The following is a 23,885-nucleotide window of genomic DNA, read 5'->3' as shown; positions in this document are numbered from 1 at the left end:
TATATATATATATACATATATATATATATATATATATATATATATATATATATATATATATATATATATATATATATATATATATATAATTCTTTACACACCCCTGTATCTTTGTGTGACACATTTGTTATGTTTGGAAACCTTTGCTGCACCTTGATCAGAATTTAAAACAAAGTTTTTGTGGGTTGGAACCAAGTTTGTCTGCACAGCATGCGTCATATCAATGAACTTGCCAAAGGGTTTAACTTGAATGTTAAGAAATGTATTCATGTTTGCCCAAACTCTGTTACAGAATATAGGTCTGAGCTTTTAGGAATGTTGTTGGCATTCAGCAGGTGTACAATGAGAATACAGAGTGAGAGTTCTGACATCCAAACAGCTGAGGAGGTCTTCTTTGCCTGGTGGAGAAATATATCGCCCCAGGTCAGACTAGGCGGTCTCAATAGCTCTTGAGTCTGCTTCAAACAGTACATTATATCATTTCTGTCTGACAACCACCAAATGTCTTGTATCATTTGTTAGTAGGCTGCATAGAGGAAGCAAAATCACTTTAAATAAATAGAAAACGTGGGTTATGGTTTATGTCTTTCAGTCCTGCATTTTTGACCATCAGACACAAGGTGTGCAATTCTCCCAGATGTCTTTACAGATGTTTTCCCTTGTGTCCAAAAACTGCAGTTCTCCCTTTATTCATATGCCTTGTAAAAAAAATGTGTAACATAATTGTATATTAAGTTTGAAGATATATTTGTGTTTTGCACTTTCGATCTTTAATTGCCTTTGTTTTCAAAGGCAATTTAGGGATTTGTTTTACCATGTTAAATCCTTTGTAAAATCTGTCATTTATTTAAAATCAGGCTCAATCACTCATGTGCCAGAAAGCACCTTGGGCGGGTAATAAATACAAGCCTGATCTCTAAGTAAAAAATCCTGCCAATTTAAATACTTTGAAGCCAGATTTACTCTTTGTCTCTGGACTCACAATGGTTAAAGCTGATCATGAGTCATGAACCTGTCCATATTGGCCAACAGACATAAATCATGGCGCATTATACTGCTGATGCACTTTTTCTTTTGGAGATAACTGGTAGAGAAAACATACTGTAAATAGCTGGAAAAGCTGTATTCATATGCATTTCATTTCCAGTGACAAGATCAAAACACGGAACAAAATCACAACAAACTGTAGGAACCATATACACAATTCAAGAAAAATACCCTTCTCTGACCCTTTACTATAATTTGCAACCAGTCAATGCACATTTGCCCATTTAAGGACTATAAACGTGCTTGTAAATGTATATGTGAATGTATATGTGAAGTGGCAGTAAACTAAGCCATGTCATCAGTCTATCACCGAATGTTTCACAAGGGCTGCTGGGCAAAAGGATTGGTTGTAGCCCTTACACTATTTCTTGCATAAATCAAGGTCAAATCAGCTCATTAATATTATCATTATTGCAGTCGTCCAGCAGCAACAAAATACAAGCATTTACTTCCAGACTTAATAATGCAAACTCAAGGGTGACGTTAGGCGAGCATGGGAAATTGATTAATTGTTTAACATTGGATGTGGAGGTAGCTGGTGTAAGAGCAACCTATGTGCTATATTAGAAGACCTGGAAAAAAGTGATATTATGGCCTGACTCAAGCATGGAACACTCATTGATTTTTAAATGTCGCAAGGACAAAAACAGAAAATTAACAAATGAATCTACTTAAATAAAGTGAACCACAGCAAAAAGAGGCAAAAGTGTAAACAGCATCCTACATACAGTAAATGCTCAGACTGCATTTTTAAGGCAATCCCTTTCTATGTTATTCCACAGTCATCCCTGAAACATATCCCAAGTAGTCCCACTGGCCCTGTCACTGTTTGACATGCCCGCTGTACCCGTCTTCCGCTCCGCTGCAAGTGTTGAGGACATGAGCGTGGGCACAGAGGGGCTACTGGCAGTCCCTCATCGGTAAAGGAGTCAAGTAAAAGGACTGAGTTAAACTGAAGCAGGCAAAGACCTATTTTACAAATAAAGTATTTGAAATTAAGAGGCTGTGCGAGGTGCAGGTATATCTCATTAAACAGTGTGGCCTTACTTTGTGTGCGCAAAGTTCCGCCTCGACTCGAGAAATTATGAATACATTCAAATCCTTTCGGAAATATTGATCTTGAGAGAGAGAGAGGTTCTCTGGAGGCCATCATGTTGTGCTCTGAGGACAGCATCATGCGGATATTCAATCCCTATTAAACTCCAAGATTTCATTCATGTGAAACAGCCTGCTTTGGTAACTTTGATCTGTTTATCTTGTCATGATGTAGTCTGGGTTATGCCCCCCGCTGAATACTTACTTGTTTTTACTGTCTGGCAACAACTATAAACCAGACTAAAGTTTGTTTGTCAGGTCTAATTTAGCATAGACACATTGCATCCTTCCTTCCCAGTGTCCTTGTTGCTATATCTAAAAGCTGCCACCCCTCCTTCCTCCCGCTATGCCAGCCCTCCCCTCCTGTGCCAACACATCAAGTGAAGGCAGCCTGATCAACCCTAATAGGGCCTGGTAATTAGAGTCTTTGCATAGAAACTGTCTGCACACAGCTGCCCTAAGCAGGTTGGGGAAAGGACTGCCATACACTTGACAGTGTGGAAAAACAATGTAATGTTCAGTATATGGATCAAATTAGCCTGGCTGTGGTAAACACAATTTACTTTAGAACAATACTGACACTAATTAGGCAACCAATGTATCATTTCAGAGTTCAAGTTTTAGTTGCTGCATCAAATACTTAAAATACTTGAAGCGGCAACTTGATGTTTCTCAAATACAAATTAGAAAGACCTTAAAGCATAAAGGCTAAACACACGAAGCTTTAGTTAAATACAAGTAGTGGTTGATATTCACAGTGATCTGATATAGCAGAAAATGGATGACTGATTATTGCACTGAAGGAAAGTTATACTGTATAAAAACTGTAATTTGTGACTAGCAAGCTAAGCAAATAAGCAAACCGCACATTATTTGCTCTAAAATAAACTAACACGAAATACATTTTAGCCATTAGCTTTAATTTTTAAATTGTTAAATAAGCATGGTGTTAACAGAACTTGGTTAAAAAACAACTGAATATTCAATAAATGAATGAATACAAAGTGAAAATCGAGCCGTTGATTTAAGCCTTTATGTTCAGTTTATATCCCAACTCAATAATCCTTTTTCACAGATGTTCACAGAACATGAATGTTTTTTGCAACACATGATTGCTCCATGCCTGGCTGCTGCCCTGTACAACCAGTTCCTGCTACTTTTGGCAACAGAGCAGCCCATTGGGGAATAGCGAAATACTTTGCTCAATAGCATCTAGTGGTGTAGGTTATTTGGGGAAGGATGCGTGTCACTCCACCACTCTAAGAAATTAATGGGATTTAAGCCCTGTTTGATTTAAAAATTTTATTTGTGTGATAAAAAAGTGGAATTGTGCTTAGAATTTAGAAGTCTGGAGTCTTTTATTTCCCATACTCACATGCTATTTTTTCAGAATTGTGTGCATAGTTCTATTTTTGTGTGGAGAAAATGGTAATACAGCATTTTTGACACAGTTCATAATCCTGCAAAGATTTACATATTGTAATAGGTTCAATCAACATTATGTTACCTCCTTTAGATATAGATTATGTCATATATTTATTTCACTGAAAATCTTCGCGATTATCACTTTAAGTACAAAACAACATTCCAACCGCAGGCCTCGAAACATTATGTGAAATGAAAAAAGCATGATACAGATTAGGTCTCTTAATTGCTTGGTTATGAATCAAATAATTTGCAGATTAAGTGAAACTATTTTGTAATGCTTTGGTAAGACAATTTCGTATTTTTTTCCCCCTTATATATTTAGTAAAAAATATATATACACAAAAGTGTTTGGGTTGCTCTGCCTCTGGGACGTAAACACTTGCTGTAGCTGCTGATTCGCTGCATCTCATCCTGCTCCCACAATTCAACAGGCAACAAAGGAAGAAAGGAAGAGGCCGTCAGCTACAAAGTGTTAGCCAACCTAGACAGAAAGATTTCACCTTATTGTGTCATTCCAGTCGGAAATGTAAACCGGCAGGTTTAGAGAAGAACCAAACTCGGACACAATAACGCGATACACCTCGCTTTGGGCGCAGTAGTTGACTGAAGGGAGGCTGACGGTAATGTTTTCGACAGAAAACGCTCACAAAGCTAGCTGATTGACTTATGTAGCTAATATTAGCTAAAGCTAACGTTAGCCAACAGTTGTGAAGAAGCGAACCTTTCATGAACGTGTTGTGCAAGAGAGATGCCATCCCTTCTGGGTTATTTCGCCCACTAAAACACGCAGAAGTGACCGGGTATGATACAGTATAATGTGCATGTATAATACGTATTTACATGTTTACAGATTTGTCTGGAAAGTAGCTATGCTAACAAACTAGTGAACTGTATGTTAGCTATTTGACGTTAGCATACAAGCAAGCCAATATATGTTAAAATTGGCAATTTGTATCGATTAACTATATTGTTTCTAATAGCCTTACTGTTTTGAAGTGTATCGTTAGCTATTATATCGTAGTTGGGCAGACTGTGTCAAAATATTGTCATTAAAGTCACAACCCAACATGCGTAGCTAAGCTAAAGGCATGCTGTTGTGACGGTAGGCCTTGTCAGGTCAGGACATACCAAGCTAACGTTGACTTTACTCACACATATTGTTTGTGTTAGTATATATCTATTGTATTGCATAATGTGTTATTACCATATATAACCAACTTGTCGAACTTCTCAAATTAACTAGTTTTGTTTTTCATAGCATCAAATGAAAGGTGGTGGAAGTGGAACTTGACCCATCCAACTGAGTCACCATTTTCCTGTACATAATGGTGAGTAATCAGATTGCAGCTGTCTTAATATCAAGCAGCTTTATTTAGCTCGAGTCTCAGTGGCACATGTCTCTAGATACTCTTGATAAATTATTTTTGTTAATTTAACATAGTAATGAATTACAATACTGTATGGGCATTGACTATTGGAATTGGATATATTTTCTATTGTTTGGCTGTACACTTTAGCAAATTAGATTATACATTGTCAAACTCCTGTGGTACAAGTCCTGGCTTTTAGTTATTAGACTGTTAGTATGTTCCATAGTAAACAATGCTGCAGGCCAGTGATCTGTGCCAGCCAAGCCTGGGAAAGTAAGAAGCATCTTTTAATGTCTGTTGATATTAGACTCCAAACATTCAATGAAACAAAGGATTTGCAACAAGACATTTAGTATGCCACATATAGTCATTGTTTTATTACAAATCCTTTGTGCTGAAATTACAGTGGTTAGAGCTGAAACAATAATACAATTAATAATCAAGTAATCTCTTCATTTTCAAGCTAAAATGCAAAACATTTCCAGGTCCCTGCTTCTCAACTTTGAGGATTTGCTGTGTTATTATTTATTATGTAACAAAATGAATGTCTTCATGTTTTCAACTGATGGTCTGAGAAATTGTTGAACTAATTGACTGTAATGTGCGGTACTGTTGTTAAATGACATCTTTTTAGTGGACATGAATTTAGCATTTTGTTGACTTTTGGAACATATTATAATTTAATATCTATAATGTTTTGTGTTTGTTCTTTCTACAGGGTTTGATGGCTCCACTGTATGCATGACTTGTTTCGTGCGACCTGATGGGGGGACACTGTGGATAGTACTTTCATCAGGAAACCAGCAGAGTCAACCCATGCCCCCACTTTGGAGGGCCTGTCAGAATGAAGAAGATAAGCCTTAAGACCATCCGCAAGTCCCTCAGCATAAAGGGCAAAGAGGAGGGTGACTTTGTCATGCTCCAGCAGCCCTCGGTGACGACGGATTTTTCGAAGGAAGAGTCACTTTTTGGGGGCTGCTACACCAAAGAGCTATCTGGGTGTGACCTTGGTAGTGAAGAGGACAAAGGAGGCCAGAATAAGAGCCGCTCAAAGAGTGAGAGTCTGATGGGATCACTTAAAAGGAGACTGTCTGCTAAGCAGAAGGCAAAAGTAAAAGGCAGCTCCTCTGCCATAGGCTCGGTGGATGATGATGACAGCTTCTCATCCTCTTCGGTGCCCATCAGCTTCAATGAGGTGAAAGCTCAGAGACCCCTTAGATCTGCGTCCCTACGTAGTCACCATTATAGCCCTTCACCGTGGCCTCTGCGCTCCGTAAACTCAGATGAAGCGTGTATCAAGATGGAGGTAAAAGTTAAAGCCATGGTTCACTCTCCCAGCCCAAGTCCCAACTTAAATGGTGTCCGGAAAGAATTTCATGATTTTCAAATGGAAGGGCTCTTTCAGGACCAAGCAGAATCCTTAAAGAATCTCCAACAGCCACAAAATGGGGAGCTTCATCTAAATATCGATGAAAATGATGTGCCTGTAGTGCTGGGGTTGACTCCCCAGGACTACATCCAGTACACAATGCCTTTAGATGAGGGAATGTACCCAGAAGGGTCCCACTCTTTCTGCCTGGATAGCGCCTCTCCTATGGAGGTGGTGACTGAAGCAGACAATGCATCCCTCCACACAGACCAGGGACAGGAGGAACATGAACTGGTTTGTGGGATGCCTCCGGATCTCTTCATGGAAACCTCAGTTAATAGTCTTCTCATTGGTTCCGCTGGCTTGATGCTCCAAAATTCTCGAGTAGAGGTCCCACCTCCCCTCTCTCCACTCCTGCCACTCATGATGAGTAATGGACGTATTCCAAGGACTTTTTCAGGTTTCAGCTCTTTGGACAGCCAAGTAGCTGATAGGGTGAGACTCCACCTCAACTTTGATCCAAATTCAGCTCCTGGGGTCAGTCGGGTGTACGAGTCAGTGCAGAGCAGCGGGCCCATGGTTGTCACCAGTCTGACAGAGGAGCTGAAGAAGCTGGCGAGGCAGGGCTGGTACTGGGGCCCCATCACACGCTGGGAGGCAGAGGAAAAGCTTGTCAACTTGGCTGATGGCTCATTCCTGGTCAGAGACAGCTCAGATGACAGGTACCTGCTCAGCCTGAGTTTCAGGTCACAGGGCAAAACCCTCCACACACGCATTGAACACTCCAATGGACGCTTCAGCTTCTATGAGCAGCCTGATGTGGAGGGACACACATCCATCGTTGACTTGATCGAACACTCCATCAGAGACTCAGAGAATGGAGCTTTTTGCTATTCCAGGTCTCGCTTACCAGGGTCTGCAACCTACCCTGTCAGACTAACCAATCCAGTATCTCGGTTTATGCAAGTGCGCTCTCTGCAGTATCTCTGTCGCTTTGTCATTAGACAATACACAAGGATAGATCTGATCCAGAAACTGCCCTTACCTAACAAGATGAAAGATTATCTGCAAGAGAAGCACTACTGAGAACACAGAGATAGGACAGTGGTAGCAATTTGCACTTTTGTGTTCAGTTAAGAGATTTAAACAAGGTTTACAGACAACCACAGTTTTGAGATGATTGGTTCTGGTGGCTCTCGATTTGTGTCCAGGTGACTGTGTCACTGTTAAGTCCTCCATTCCATTCTAATGGGTATTTCTGCTGGTTTTAGGAGGCTCTACTTCCAGGAACATAGGCCAGCACATAATCTATTGCAAAAGTATAGAATACATAATACACCCAAATTGTCTTAGCTGCATAGATTAGTGTAGTGTAACATTCAGCTGTGCACGTAGAGCAGATTTTCAAAGAATTGCCATCACCTTTAAAATTTAGCCTGTAGGGGAAAAAAAGAATTTCAAAATAAAATAAATTTTTATCCACCAAATTGTACATTTAATAGATGAAAATTAAGATTTTAAAATCAAATGTCAAATTTTCTGCAGACTGACCTATTTTGATCATCTTTTGCTTTGTATTACTTGTCCAATTGTGCAACATTTACCATGCTTTTCAGCATGACCAAACTACAAATTAGAACAACATTTTGCATTCCTACTATGCAATTCGTCAAATAGCAAGGCGAGGCTTCATCGTAAGACAATTGAAGATGGCAACCTATGATTTTCATGTTAACCACATTTTTTTTCTCCTGATTTACAAGCATATCTACTTATCCAGTGGATGAAGTTTCTTCCTCAGGTATTCTCTGACTCAAGTTACAACTGCCTTTCTACAAATACAGTTGTGCTTCAGTATGCTTAGCCTGGTGCAGCCTTTATATTCAAGTCATGTTTCCTGCTTTCATTTGTATAAACGTAGACATTAATAGACAGGGATGCTTATTGGTCAAAGAAACAAAAATGAATCCCTAACCACATCACCATATGAATTAAAAAACTAGGCCCACAAAATTAAGATGTTGCAAAAGATGCCCAAAATGTGCTAGTCTGTAAGTGCTTTAACAGTTTGGTAAGAGAACTTTTAATAGTATGGCTGCATGTAGCCATTATATAATGTGCAAACCTAAAGGTACTGATGATGCTGGATTTGAATGTGCTGTTTGTGGAAACGCCATCAAGATGATCTATAAGCCTTTTTGAAGTATTACCATTAATCGTTAAATCTTTCTGCATTAGGAATGTTACAAAAACTGAACCACAGCTCAGGCCTAACAACTTTGTCACTATCTGTAATGCTTGTATCTGCATGTAACGACGGTCAATTAAGGGCAAAGTAAAGTTACTCTTAATAAGAGGGAATGTCATGGTTAAAGTGTGTTTAAGCGCAACTCTGAGCAAAAAGCTGTTTAATCCACAATTACATTTACTTTAGGCCGCTTATGAGTAAAGACAATTGCCCTCAGTTAACCTGCAACTGACAAACAGACCTCTCGTCAATTTTAATGAGCCGTATCAAAAGAAGCCCAGAAAATGTGTGAGCTTAGGTAAAAGGATTTGGGAAAGCCAGGGTTAAGTCCTCCTCGCCATATGCGAGTGATGCCAGGATCTCGGCACACGACAAAAGTTACATCACAGCTGCGTGGCACCATTAGTGTCATAGAGGTTTCAAGGACATTTGCAAAAAAAAAACACAAACATTTAGCCATTGCTTATTCACATCGTCCCCACAGAGCTGCACTACCCCACAGATTGTCTCTACTTGGCTGTTTGTGCCAGAGTAAAGGGAAGAGCACACAGTATGCTACGCAAGTGCTTTATATGGATACTTTGACAGGGAATTGTGTTTTCACATTATAAACGAGCATCTTTTTTGACATCAGTGTCCTTTAAAAAGTATTTGGAAAATGGTCTCAGACAGCTTTGGTAGGTCGTTAGTGCATAGTTCTAGTTTTAGTTATCTGGAAATGTCGGTGTCTGAGGAAGTTACCATGACTAGCACAGCAGAAATTAGATAGGAACTTTAAATGGTGTTGCATGTTTAAAGACTTTGCATCTTAAAGCCTAAACCTTTGAGTTGTATAGGAATGAAGGATCTAGGTTGTGCGTTTGGCTGTGTAGGGACACTTTTCTGTCACAAACGTTGGCTGGACATTCTGTGTACAAGAAATGTTATTTCTTTTTAGAATCCTTATGTGAGTTTATTTTGTGACATTTGCCATCTGGGGGATGGGGCTGTGCAAAAAGAATGTACGCTTGTTTGAGGTATCCATTTTATCTGCCTGCAGACCAGTTTCAGAAAGCATGAGAATCAGAAGAACAACGTTGTCACATTTTTGCACTTGACTATTCTCCGTTGACATGCTTAGATCCTCTCCTGCCTAGAGTTCTCCTTCAGATGGCAGTTTTTAAAAAAAATATTAAAGTCACACATTTGTCCTCATGTGTTCATATAACTGTTTAGATTTAAACAAGATTGTTTTGTTTTTGTCATATCTGTGGGATATAAAGGGTATGGCACCAGCATCATATCAACGCCTCTGCTAATGCTAATGGGATGTCAAGGAGTTGGATCACGGCAAGGACGTGGATGTAAATTTGAAACTTTTTTTGGGAGGGGGAGGGGGGTGTATTTGTTTCAGTTGAAATGTGAAAGTAAAATGTTAGTCTTTTTTTAATACAATGTTCTTTTAATAGCATTTCCTTTTTGATTTACAATTTGTTACCAGATTTTGCCGAGCAGGGACCCGTTTCATGTGGTGTTGCTGCTGTGACATTTCAATACCAATTTAGTTAATTATTAAGCATTATTGCCTTCAATGTTTGATTCCAGAAGTTGATGCTTGTTCAGACTGCTGAAGCATTTTGAATTAATAACAGCTGTTTAGCACTTAACAAGCTCTGTTTTCTTTTTGTGCATCTCCGTGAGTGAAGGTGATTGTTTACAACATTATGTTTCAAAATGTCCCCCCCCCCCTCCCGCCCTCCTTTGTTTGTTTACCCTCTCACATGAACATCTTGGTACAATTTGTAAACTCGTATTTCATTTTAATGTGTTTTTACACATTTGTGCTGCTTACGGATATGATTGCCTTTCTTGTATTTAACAACGGGGAAATAGAATGTCACCAATGTAGATGTATTTAAACATATTGACTTTGGTTTTCATCTTGGGAGAGCAAAACAGATTTAACAACTGTAGTCAGTTAAAAGAGCATTAGTAGCGATTCGTAAACCCTTTGTAGAATTACCAGTTCACTCCAGTTTACATTGGTTGTCAACTGTCAACTTTCCAAAGTAGATGGTCTTTTTGTATTTTTCTTTTGGAAAAAAATCAACAGTGATTTATTGCACACTTTGGATACAGTTCAAGAGTTTTTTGTATCTGCCAATTATAAATTATAAATAAAAACAAAAAAACTATATTCTAAAAAAAAAAAGATCTTTGTACACTGTGTTCTCAAATGAAATTATTTTGTGAAAGCATCCGTCATTGACGAGCTTGAGCACCTTGCAGGCAGAGTTCAGACACTGTCGCTCTTCACACCAGCCTGTCATGCTTGCAGTTATGTTAGATAAAACCAATGAGGTCGCATTGATTCTCTCTCCACACTGCGTACAAATTGGTAGCTTGTCCCAGATCACTGGTTGCCTAATTTACAGAGACCATCCCGGGCAGTCTTTAAATACAACCGAGTGAAGGGGAGACTCTGGGGGAAGATTAGCAGCATTGCCACCGTCCTCGATTTAACTTTCAGTCGTCTCTGGAGAAACACGGGTGACTTCCTGCATTGGAGAGGAGGGAGGAGAAGGTGGGGGTAATGGGTGTCGGATTTGGACCTGGATCTCCTGAAATACGGTCTGCATCATGATGAGGAGGCAGACTTTGTTAACTGCTGTGTCTGACAGACCTCTCATGGCATCTGAGGTGAAGATACACAACTGTTTACTCGCTGCCCGGTTCAGGATGATTTATTCATGGCACAGACTGGTGGTCGCATGTCATATGGAGATGGCGCCGTCATGAAAGGACTCATCTCCGCCTTCCACTGTTGCTTTTTTCCCCCCTTTTTTCTTTATAAATTTGCAGCTTTTCCAACTGTTTATACTCTGAATTCAGTGGGAGAGATTTTATTTTGCTCGGAGAGTGCAACTTGTCAAGACGTGGCACGCCATCTCAGCAGGTTTGAATTTGCAAACATTGTGATATTCAGCCGGCTCACTCTGCCACTTCGTACCCAGGATGTTACCTGCTTAGGAGTGTTTCTCTTGTCTTTGAAGGGAAGTTGTCAGGTGACAAAAATGTCGAACAGGCTGCTGTTTAAGCAAACAGGAAACTGATAAAAGTAAACTAAAAAATCTTGATAAAATCAACAGAAATGTCCATATATTCTTTCGCCTCAGTTTAGGTCTCATTAATGAATAATGTGCTTGACTGACGTGCCTTTTATACTCTAATCAGGAATTTAGGAATGTTTTTTTTATATCTAAGAGCCCTTTCCTAATTGTCATGTACATATGTTTACAGTTCTATTTTTGCAATTGTCAAGACACGAAAACTGGAAGTTGTGGCACAATTGATGAATCCGCCTACTGTGTGTGTGTGTGTGTGTGTGTGTAGGGAGGGGACGAGGGGGGGGGGGACATAAAAACAAAATTCACACACAACACACACACTGTAAGCAGGCCCAGACAGGAGGACAAAGCGAAGATACGCAGGACCTACAATTTCCACTCTTGTTAGGCCAGATGTAACAGGCCAAATATATATTGGGGTATACTTTGGCAAAGGCGTGGGGTGACCGTGTATTGCGCTGTGTATTGAGTGCGTCGGTCTGTGAGTCAGTAACTCACGGGACACCGATCCTTGGTGGTGGAAGTGCTGCTTGTTCCCGTTTGGATTCTGTATTGTGCCTGTAAACCGTAAGTCAAAAACATGAATAGTCAAAGACAGCATCTTTCAGTATGTAATGTCCACACAAAAGTGCTCATTTGTGAGCAAATTTCTTCTCAGTGTGGTTCTTAGTTTGAAACTGTTTACTCTGGAGAATCCATCCATCAAATGTCTGCTGTCCCAGATTGATGATCCATTCCTGCCATCTGGTGCGCTGCATGGTGCACCCATTTTTCACGTACAAACAGGGATGATGTTGACAGCTTGAATTAGCCAGCAAACATATATATCGCTTTAAATTGTCATGCCAGGAAAACATCGGTGGGTCTAGCTGGTAATGATAAAGCCGAGGTCACCTGCTGGCAACAGATGTCTTTCAGCCCAAAGTGAAAGGTGCAGCTCTATTAATGCTTGTGATCTCGTGCCAGCGGTGCCATACACCACTGAGACCCTCCCTTTCTCCATCTATGATGCATTAGATGCCTCTGAACCCCAATTAGCCCTGTTAGAGAAGGGACTGCCTTCATCATTATCAGGTCTCCACTGAAACAACAGCTCATCGTGGTATTCATTGTGATCATTCTTCACAGTTTCCCATGTATTCGTGGAGTGCATGTTTGTTGAATTTCGGCTTGGTAGCTACCACTTTGTGTGTCTCACACTGTTGGGCTGTATGCCTCCGGATCAAAACCCCTTTCATCATGGTCCTCTTCCAAAAGCAACGTCTGTCCGACACCAAGCAAAGATAGAATTTAACAAACCAAGTGCTTCAAACTGTGAGCATGGAGTTACCAGCCTCTGTCTTTTTTTTAGAAAATAGCAAATACTTCAGGATTCTTAAGAAGTGAGCATGGTTAATGACTAGAAAATGGCCGATCCAGATGGCCTCAGCTCCAGGGTGTCAGCAAAGAAGAAGCTGGCCAGTTTGACATGTGATTGATAAGCTGTCATGAAGACAAATCCTTTTGTGAGTTTTTTTCGTGCTTCATTTTTTACCTGATTGATATATGATTTTATTTAAACTATCATGCTGTTCTTTTTAAGATCATTTGACAGCAGGAGAAAACATAAATTAACTTCCTGAGTTACCTACAGACTATGTCTCAGAAAGACATATGATTATAAATATGAATGACATGGGCACAGACTTTGAATGATAACAATATGCAGGAACAATGCGTGCTTAAGTGTGTGTGTGTGTGTGTGTGTGTGTGTGTGTGTGTGTGTGTGTGCGTGTGTGCCCGTGCAATGTGCTGAAGGCCAAGGGGAGTCGTAAGACGGCCATAATTATGTCATTAAAAGAGTGACATCTGGAATTTGGGGGCCATCCAGTAACACAGAGTCCCCACCTTCTTTCCTCCTTTGCCCTCTGTGACAGTGACAATCCACTCCCATCCCCAACAATCTGCCCATCCCTCGCACGGGAGCGAGGTGTGTATGGATGTGGTGGTGGGAAGAGGGGAAGAGGGACTGAACAGGTGGCGGCCATCAGGAAATGGATGGGAAATGTTTTGAATGGGAAACTTGCCTCCATTCCTCAAGGAGTACCTGGGTGTCTGCCCTTCACCGGTGGTCCAAGAGGCACAGCGAGGACGAGAGAGATGAAATGAGAACAGGTGGTGGTTTGTCGTTTAACGAGGAATGGAGTTCCCCTGTAGATCTGAGAGAGCACAGCCAACAGAGCAGTATGGGCTACCCTACCTTGCTGCTCACAGCTCTCAGTAGGCTTCACACTGCATCCAAAACAAGAGATTCACACATAAAGCTCACACAGTAAAATGCTGGTTTGAATTCCACTTGGCAGCTGGAAGTGGAAAAACACCATCCATATTACCTAAGAATAAAAAGATGCGCAGCCAGAAGAAAATGAACAATGTGTAACTAATGACAAACCTGCCTCCAATCGGTTATGGGTCAAGGGCCAAACAGCTGTCATTTTGTATTTGATTGAATTGCAGTCATACTCCCAACTCTTTGAACTGCCACTGACCCACACGTGCTCCCTCAATGAGATGTTGCAATGCCAATAACCAGCTATGAGTGTGCATAACTCAGCAGGGCCCCACCTTCCTCTGAAGCCATATCATGCTAATATTATTCCCTCATCCTTTCTCCTGCAGCACCAAATACGTTGGTTACAGAAGCTCAGGGCCTTCTGAACCTCTCGTGCAATAATGAGCTCAATCTCTCAGTCCACACCTCTCGGTCTGCCCGTCACACAGCAAGCGTGGTGACGCACTTTTTGTCTTTCAAATTGAGCTTCCGTCCATTGTCGCGCTCTACATATGTTGCATCGGTTCTCTATTTATTTCCATTTGTCACACATTTAAGCTATAGTTGTAATGTCTCTTGCTGGATGTGATATTTTGTCAAGTAAAATGGGTAGCCATTCTTTTTACTGTCTGTGACATCGAGGTTCATAGACTTTACCTCCTTAGTCACAGCTTCAGGACAGCTGCATTTAGTCTAATCCCTGAGATGCATGTTAATTCTGCTTGACATCAAAATATCAGATTAGTGTAGCAACTTTTAGGGAAGAGCTAAGAGCATATTAGTGGTGTCAGAAAACAGCAGTGATATCTATGTACCACAAGAGGTAAGTGGAATAAACATGTATTTTTTCCATTTGCTTGTGCCTTCCCTTTAAAATATAGTGTTTATCCTCTGTGTACACACTTTTCTTCCCTCTGATGGAGGAGATCAGAGGAGCGGGCTTTATCTCTAACATTGATGTAAATCTGAACAAGCACACACGGGTAGCTGGCTTGAAAGTGGGCCTGCAGGGAAGTATTTTAAAATCAGATCCAAACTGAAGGAATTGTGAGGAGTATTGGCTAGAGCCAAACCACTTGTAGACGTACCGCACGAGAACCTCTCTCCTCCCTAGCTGATTTCTTGTTATTTCCAACTCATGTTTGGTTGTTAATCAGCACTTTAATGTCAGATACCAGCATGACGCAGAAAAACAAAAGCTGTCAGAGGTATGATGTGATCAGTATCAATTTGTGGAGGAAGACCCATTTTACTATCTGAACCATGACTCGGGTCATTTGAGTTACGTTAACGTGATCTCCTCCATCAGCTAATCTGACTGACGTTGTCTCTAGCCAGCTATTTATTGAGTCTGTCTGTCTGTCAAGCCCGTCCCTGCTTCTTTGCACTGCCTGCAGCTACGTAGAAATCCTTCAATCCCATTAGGTTTTGCAAGTATTTATTTGCCCAATGTCTGCCCAGACCAAGTCCAAAAGAGAAGTATTGTCCTGAATCTGTCCGCTTCTCGTCAAACAGCAACAAACAGCAGCCTGAGAGAATGGCAAGTCCCTTAAATATAACATCACCATATAGGTGCTTAATGTAACATGGCATGGTAAATGAAATAGTCATTCATAATTCAGGATGAGGATTTTAATGGCTCACTCCCAGTCTTGTAATCCAGCGCTCCTTCAATTGTTTCCAGTTTGTAAATAATGCAATGCAGTGTTGATGAGTGTAAAGGGCCATAGGCTATGCAATAGTAATGACAATTGGAGCGGGTTCAAGCAGAACTGAGACAATGCTGTTTGAGGAAGACAGTTAAATATCAAGAGCTGTCATTAGACAGATCTACGGGGATAGAAAAAAAGAACACGCTCCTTTATTTATTCATCTCACAAACTGTCTGGTGCTCTCAAGACGTGTGAGTTTGTTTAACGTCATAGTGCAAATGAAGAGAAAATGATCTGATAGGAAACATAATTTACTGACGGCAAGCTTACAGTTGATGTGAGTGCGTGTACATAATCGTGCATGAAGGGAAAACCAAGGTGTTTTTGTTTAGTTTTTGGCATTTATGACTCAGCTCTTACAAACCTCTTGTGTTAAGTTATACATACAGCTGGATTCAAATGAAAATTTCCTTGGCCCAACAGCAATTAGTTGAACCTTTTCATACGACATTTAAAATTGGTATTGTTCGAAGCCCTTCATCTTTCCTTGCTCAGGTCTCAAAGGTCAACGCCGCCTCTTGAATCAGAATCAAAAGCACTAAACGTTGCACTGATTGAGCATGATGAGGAAAATGAGCGCTCCTGAAAAGGGTGCCTCAATGTTTCCTGTTTGAGTGAGAGCCTTAAGAGCTCGAAGTGGCCTTGTAATGTGTGATGTAATTTCTGAGTAGAAAAGGAAAAAATAAACACAGAGACAAAGAAAAGCTTATTCATAACCGGTTGGCTTTTTGTACTTCAACAACATCCCACAACATTTCCCAGTGTAGTGTGTCAGTTTGACTAAGTAGCTTTGGTCCATTCATGTCTGCTCCTCCTACTGGAGAGCGCCTTTCAATTTTGAGTAATAAAATCCTTCCAAATCCCCTCGAGAAAAACAGCAGCTTAAGTAAGGTTAATGTTCACTATCCCTGCTGCCTCCACTCTGTGTAAGATTATATTGGAGGATGTGAATTATTTCTATCATACAAGATGTGAACCGTAAGGATATGAGTAGAGGGGACAGCAGGACGTGACCTATATGCATGTACTGAAAAATGCCATTTTTTAAATTTTTCATGGATGATTGTTATACAAACCATGAGCAGGCATGAATATACAGAAATGACAAATACATATTTTACAAATGGGAAATGTTGTGTTTGTTATTGAAAAAAAAAAAAATTGTTATATTGGTAAAATTGCATCCCTATTTTTCTGTAATTTATGAAGCAAAAGGTACAAATCGGGGATTTTGCATTATACTATATGACCCATAGATGTCCTTGTTCAGCAAGTCATTCTGCTCTGATTCTGTTCTAAAAATAAGTTTCCTTTGTTTCCGAGAATAAAATGAAAATAATACGTCCATTTTCTTCGGTAAGACATAATATCACAGGTGTTTCCGAAATAATTACTTCAAGGTCGTAATTTGTTCCCCTTTTTTCTGTTGATTTCTTTCTTTTTTGCATCTCTAAAAGATTCTTTATAAACATATCTGAATATGATTTGTGAGCTTTTGGTCCGAATCATAGTTGGGTCTGTTTTGAATTCAATATCTCCTGTGTTCTGTGTATTTATCGCACTTCTACATTAGTATGTGCTGCAGGCAGAGAGGGAAGACTTTTGGAAGCTGCAGTTCAGACCGCCTGGCCTCAGAGGTTTTTGTGGTTCAGCACTGAGACCCAAGTAGATCCAAACAAAAACAAAAAGTTGAATCATAATCCCCCAGTTTCTGTTTTAGATTAATCAACCCAGACTGCCTCAAAAAGATTTAACTTGCAGGTATGATTAGCTATCACGATTACTCATTATTTTGACCGTGGCTCAGCAGAGTGCTATTAAAGTCTTTTTAATAGAACTTTCTCAACTGTTGAAAACTTTGCGTAAGTATTACTGCCTGACACACGATCCTAAATGTCTCAAATGTTAAAGCCTCTGACATTTATTTTTTTCAATCGTCATTCTGTTAAGACGAAGAACTGCTTCATAATGTAAGTTTTATAGTCCCCATCTGAAGCAGAGCACAACATCCCAACCTGTGGCATCGATTGCAGGTGATTTTGTTGATGTCAAAGATTGAGAAATTATTGTTCACCCTCAGATGTACACATTGTACAGATGAAGCCTCTGGCAGGCGTAAAACGTCTTTTCCCATGTTTAAAGGCGTAAATATGCAGTAAGTCTTTTGGATGCATGAATCACAATGGTAAAAAGACTGTCAGCTGCGATGCTGCAGCGCAGATCTTAACTAGAGTGAGGAGACAAGAGAAATGTGGAGCAGACGTGGGTGGTATTTAAAACTACATATAAATAAATAAAAGGTGGAAATAAATAAATACATCCTACCTACGTCGCTGAGCTGATAGCTATCTCCTGCTGAATGAATCCAAACAGAGGAAATGAAAAACAAGCTGCTTAATTTCTGTAGAATTGGTTCTACTCAACATTTTTATGCCACATATGTTTCCATGTTTTTTATCCTGGTACAATTATCACTGTGCTGCACTGAATGTTACTGCACCTGTGACTCATATTGGAGCATGTTTACATATTCAGTAAGTCTCATTCAAGCAAAGAGGAATGCTTTAAGTGACATCACTCATAGACATTTAAGTTTCCTTTCCCTCGTCACTTTAAAGAATGGACACTATAGCAGTCATAAAAGAGCACTTTTCAGCTTATTATTCAAATTGAGCTTTCAGAAAAATATAAAAGCACTTCAAAAAGTCCGGATTTGCAAGGCAGCTATATCCTGTCACTCTGACAAGAACAAGAAAGAGACTTTTCATTTTGCAGCATTTACAGGAGGCTTTCTTCCCCAGAAGTGGCCGAAATAACCTGATATTCACCTGTACAGTTCTATACAGGTGATCGGGCAGTCCTGAAAGGCGGTAGTTAACAGGCACTGACGAAATAATAACATCCTTCTCATAAAGGAGCAGAGAGAGAGAGAGTTTAGCGCAATACATCAACAATAAGGATAATTTAATAACTGAGCGAGAAAAAATTGGTTTCCATCACAGTCGTGGCTGTGCTCCTGCTTAGGTCCTCGTGTTCCTTGTGTTCCCCTCTCCCCTGTGTTTCCAACACCTCCCGGTCTGTCTCTCATGTCTGTGTCTGGATGTGGGCGTGGTCGTCCTGGCTCTTCTTGCTCTTCTGCTCATCGCCCACATCTGTCTGCATTCGCAGCTGATTCTGATCATTTCTTCAGTTTGCAGTATGTCTTTCACAGTTTCCGTCAGAAAATGATCTCAACTAGTCATACTCAATATTAGGAAATGGAATTTTCCTCGTATTCTTGGACCTGCGCTAATTATTGTCTGTTTCCTATGCTCTGTCTGTCTGCCTGTTTGCTCCCCTGTCTGTTACCCTTGAGCGATCTCAGCTGCCCACATCATCGCCCTCCTCCAGCGCGGTGTAGCGAACATCTACAGAGAGATTATGAAACGAAAATGTCTACGACACAATCCAAACTAATAAACTGCTTTCAGGATGGTCTCACGACCCATAGAGCACTAAGTGGTGAGAATCACAGTTTAGCGCGTGCCCGGACCAACTCGAGACGAGCCTTTGGGTCAACCATGGCCCCCGAACGGTTACGGCTGACCCAACAATGTTTTGTGACCTGTGGCTTTTACGATCATTCATATTCCAGAGAAAAGAGAGAAAGAAAAAATGACCACAAATATGAGATAACTTTGAATCCGTTGGCCAGATCTCTCCTTTGTGGCTCTGTCGGTTCCGCCTCTTCTCCGGTATTGTGTTCCTAACCTGTCGACATTGGCAATCCTGTGCTGTCTAATATGCCATGTAGCTCCGACCTGCGATGCACCAATGTTCTGAAGAGAAAATATTGAGAGCAAGAGTCTCCAAAAGAAAACACTCTGACATTAAAGACTTTCTAAACTGGCAAAGGTGCCACGAGGACCCCTGCTGCTACGAAATGGGGTTGATAAGATGACTCAGCCTCCTGCTGAGAGAGATGGAGACGAGGAAGAACGGTCCAAGCCGAACTTCCACAAAAAAGACGTCCAGGGTCCGAAGATATCAAGGAAAGACGAATCCAGCGAGAGATGGAAGAGTGCGATTCAACGAAACTCCCAAAAAGAAGCGGCTGCCGCGGCGTGCAGCTCAACCTCCAATCTGCCCATCAGAGCCGTCAGGTGAAACAACACCATTTCAAAACGTAAATGAGTTTGATGTTCCGAGGCCAAAGACATTTAAGTCACATAATGAAATAATGTTACGTAGAAATATCTCAGACCTAATGATCCAAATTTATTCTTAAATTAAAATTTATGCAAAATTGTCCCTGGAGCATCTCAAACTCTCAGCTGCTGAACGATTTGGGCGAAACTTGATGTAAAAAGTGAATCAACAAATTTAACTAATCAGTCGATTTCATTTATTTGTGTTTCATTGTTCTGTTGATCATATTCTTCCTCATTGTTTATTCATTTATTTTCTCTTCGGTAGTTTAGTTGTGCCGTTCGTCAAATAAATATTACATTTATGAAAAACTTGATTTGATTTGTGTCTATATGAAATAACAAGTCCCTGTATACTCTGAAAAAAAACATCCATAGTAACCCTGAGATTAAGATTCAATTGATTAATGTCTCATTTTGAAGTTTTCCCAATTTTGTCCGAAATATTTTGTTAATTTCTGTTAGAAGAACTAATAGTGTCTCATGGCGCAAGCGAATACCGTCATTCATTGATACTAATTGATGGGTTTTATAATCACAATTTAATAATTTAAAATGGTTTTATATCTTGATATTAATTCTTTATTATTGATACAATTTGCTCCCAGAAACATTTTGACACTGGTCTCAGAATAAATGTTAAACTTCACCCCCCTCTGTGCCAGAAGTGTGCATTTGGGTCCATCGTTGTGACAACAGTGCTCCAATGAGGTGCTTTATGACTGAGACTGCACCGGTGAACTCCATGTTGGATCATCAATAAAGAGAATAAGGAAAAGCTGATAGATACGGAAAAACAAAATAAACAAAACTCCCTCCATCATCGCGATGAAGCCGTGATGGACAGGGAGGAGCAGCAAAGATCACATCCACCTGATGTCTTGTCCAGCGCTGCATGGTTCTTAGTTCTCCTGTCATCAACCATCACCCTCACCCCTCCCTCCCGTTTCCACCAATCCACTCAATGCCTCTCAATTGCATCGACATCCTTCACTAATAAATCATTCACCCTATTGGAAAAGGTGTACCCTTATAGAGTAAAATATAAAGGAGAAAACACAGAAGGTTGAAGCAAGTTTGGTTTCCATGATTCGGCTTCGGTTCTGTGCAGATTCAAGTTATTCGTGTTTGTCTTTTAATAAAGCAGCTGTCATCAATATATCTTTATTAAGAACAGATCACATGACCGCATGTCTCTGAAAGGTGTCACTCATAGTGATGAACCAACAGGGAATTATACAAATACTCAGACATTGTATTCATTCTACTGATTGTTTTGTCATCTTTCATCTCATCGTTCCCAGGAACACAACTTCAAATGACTGATAAATAGTGAAGTTAAATAGGTAAATTAAAGTTAAAACTTGATTAAATGGCTGAAACAGCTTTCACTGTCAGAGAGAAGCACAGAGCGGAAGTATGGCCAATTCAACGAGCGCAGTTATTGATTGATATAAGATGAATAATTGAACTCAAATGTTATTTTCTTACCCCAAAATGTCTACTTGTTTATCTTTTTTCCTCTATACTTCTTGAATCTTTGCGGCACACAGAGATATTGAACTTTGTTTGCGAGCTTCAGAGGAAAGCAGCCGTGTAAAATATTGATCAGACCACCATCGTTCATTCCTGACTGGTCAAACAGACAATGCTACAGACATCCTCTGTCTCCTCCATGTCTCCCAGAGGGAACTTCTCTTTTTGGTTTGCCCACATCCTCACAGCGGGGTCAGCAACACAGCCGTGCCCACGGTGCTGGAAGAGATTCAAAGTCTGGCTCAGGGACACTTCAGCCTTCCGCAGCACTGGGACTGCAGGCCAGAGGACGGATGATAGTCCTCCACCTCCATGACATTTCTCTGTTCACCGTCTCTTCCTGAAGCGCACTTAAGCTCAATGAATGGTGCTCGATTCAGTTTTCTTGTCAGAGACGTTGTCAGTGACGTTGCTGCTAATGACAACTTAATTAAAGGTCATTTAAAAAACATTGTTTGTCGTTGGTTATTTTCACTATTAGCTAACATAGTACACAGCTAGACTTGCGAACAGCGATGAGAAAAAAAAGGAGAGAAAGCATCAGCAGACTATTTTGTAATTATTTGTATTTTTTAATAAAACATTGCTAATTGTCTTGTGAAACTCTCTGAATGGTTTGATTTCTCGCCGCTTGCTTTTGGAACCAGGATGTAAACACCTCGAACCGGAATCTTTCAAAACCACGCAGATCGCAGATGAAACCAATTCCAAGGTTATGACGTAAAAACACATACAGTGACAAACCTCTAAATTAAGCAGGCCCTGAATTCCAGTTTGGACCAGCCGCAATATAAATGTAGAACCTCAAGAGATTTTTCAAAGTCGATACAATTTTAAACTGGGGCTTAAGAACAATCTCCGCCAACTGACTTAGTCTTTGTGCCAGTATGAGTTTCCCGGCAGGAGTGATATGCTCAGAGATGTGCGCTTATTTGTTCAGGTGTGGTGATAGACATCCAGTGAAAGGAGAGCAGAAAAGTGAAATAATAAGCCGGATTCTACCAACTGACACCGGGCTCCTTGGGGACAGGAAATAGTAACCTAATTATAGGGGAAGATGTAGCATGTCATGCTGTTGTTATTATAGGTAAGCTTATGGAATCATGATGCACCCATGGGAAAGCTCATTTATTTTCGGCTCTAGAAAAACATATTCAGGACACAGCTCATCCGAGCATGTACACAAATATGTTTTGACATTTATTTGATGTTTTTTTTTCTTCTTTTTTTACTGCTGGTTTACTCTTAATTATGGCAGAAAATAAAGTTAATTTATTTAAGCCCGATCACATATTTCATTTCCAAAAAGCAATGACGTACAGGAAGAAAGCAGCTCAAAGTACCTCAAACAAAAGCAACCGCTTTCTACCTCCCTGTTACTCATCTTTGTCACTAACAAACCTGCTAATCCTTTGACCTGTGCGCTGCTACGTCAGTCGCTGTGCTGCAGAAATCCAAGGTATTCTCCATGGTACCAGCTGGTGCACCACTTGTGCCTGTTTGATCCGTTGGCAGACTCCCCATCCTGTTTAAAGTGTATTTTTAGAATATTAGAAAAAAAACAAAAACGAGATGTTGTCCACAGTAATGTTTGTGTAGATGTGTCATCCCGCTTCTGCTAGTTGTCGTGTCACTTCTCATTAGTTTCCCCCAAAAGGTTTGCAAAGTGTAACACTTCAAGGACACAGGCAAGGGAAGGACTGGCCTGGTCAAGCTGTGTTGTGTATTTGTGCGTGCCATGTTCCTGGCTACACCTTTGTCAGTGGCCAATATTAAGAAGCTACATGCTAAGGTACTTTGCCCCCTAAATATGTAGGAATTTTCTTTTTACAATTAGTTTAATAATACAACATTTTAGCTAAACTAATATTGTGGCTACGTGGATAGTAATGGCGTTCACCCCGACATATAAATACCTAAATTCTCAGACAAATTGAAATGATATCATGTCTTTACGGTTTACAGATGATGAATCCTTAAGAATTGATCACCTGACTTTTCTTCGAGCACAAGTTTAACTTTGATAATTGTGCTAAATTAGAGACATCTCAATGAGTCTTGCTGTATCAATTGTGATACAGCTTCACATATGCAAGGCTGTAGACTCTTGTTCATGGCTGTATACTTAGTTTCATAAAGATTACATACCACAAAGGTTTCAGTTGCATAAAGCATGAGCTCATTTCAGGACTGACAGCTTCCTTATTGAACTAAATAACACGGATGTTATTTTTTCCACGTGTGATATGTTTTCCTTCATATATCCGGTATCATGTGAACGCAAAGTCGATCCTCAGAGAGTCATAGTGGTATAACATATTCCTAATTGGCTGACAACAGCTTGTCTATTTCAAAGGAATGGATCAGGTTTGAAATACTGCAAACCTGCCTGAGTGGAAGGATTTTAACTATCGTCTAGTGAGGTGAGTCAGTCAAGACCAACTGTAGCTGTAAAGCACAATGTGGAGATGAGTT

General features: G+C 40.3%; 1 protein-coding gene across 2 annotated transcripts; it reads left to right on the top strand.

Moving 5' to 3' along the window:
- Positions 1-4,018: 4,018 nt before the first annotated feature.
- Positions 4,019-10,694, top strand: LOC137788844 (suppressor of cytokine signaling 6). Of its 2 annotated transcripts, none has more exons than XM_068581972.1 (3): positions 4,019-4,190; positions 4,829-4,898; positions 5,659-10,694. In XM_068581972.1, exon 3 carries the CDS (start codon positions 5,785-5,787, stop codon positions 7,393-7,395), a length of 1,611 nt encoding a protein of 536 aa, XP_068438073.1. In that variant the 5' UTR covers positions 4,019-4,190; positions 4,829-4,898; positions 5,659-5,784; the 3' UTR covers positions 7,396-10,694. The 2 variants fall into 2 exon arrangements, with proteins under 2 accessions (XP_068438073.1, XP_068438072.1); XM_068581971.1 differs by having other exon boundaries at positions 4,019-4,370.
- Positions 10,695-23,885: the final 13,191 nt, after the last annotated feature.

This window comes from Clinocottus analis, unplaced genomic scaffold, assembly GCF_023055335.1.
Source record: "Clinocottus analis isolate CAN_PGR_092001 unplaced genomic scaffold, fCliAna1.0.p SCAF_18, whole genome shotgun sequence".
Taxonomy (NCBI): domain Eukaryota; kingdom Metazoa; phylum Chordata; class Actinopteri; order Perciformes; family Cottidae; genus Clinocottus; species Clinocottus analis.
The sequence above is the reverse complement of the archived record's forward strand: the minus strand, read 5'-3'. Positions and strand labels throughout refer to the sequence as shown.

Bases quoted from the DNA above. Each gene is read 5' to 3' on its own strand.
- LOC137788844 (XM_068581972.1), top strand. From the start codon at position 5,785: ATGAAGAAGATAAGCCTTAAGACCATCCGCAAGTCCCTCAGCATAAAG.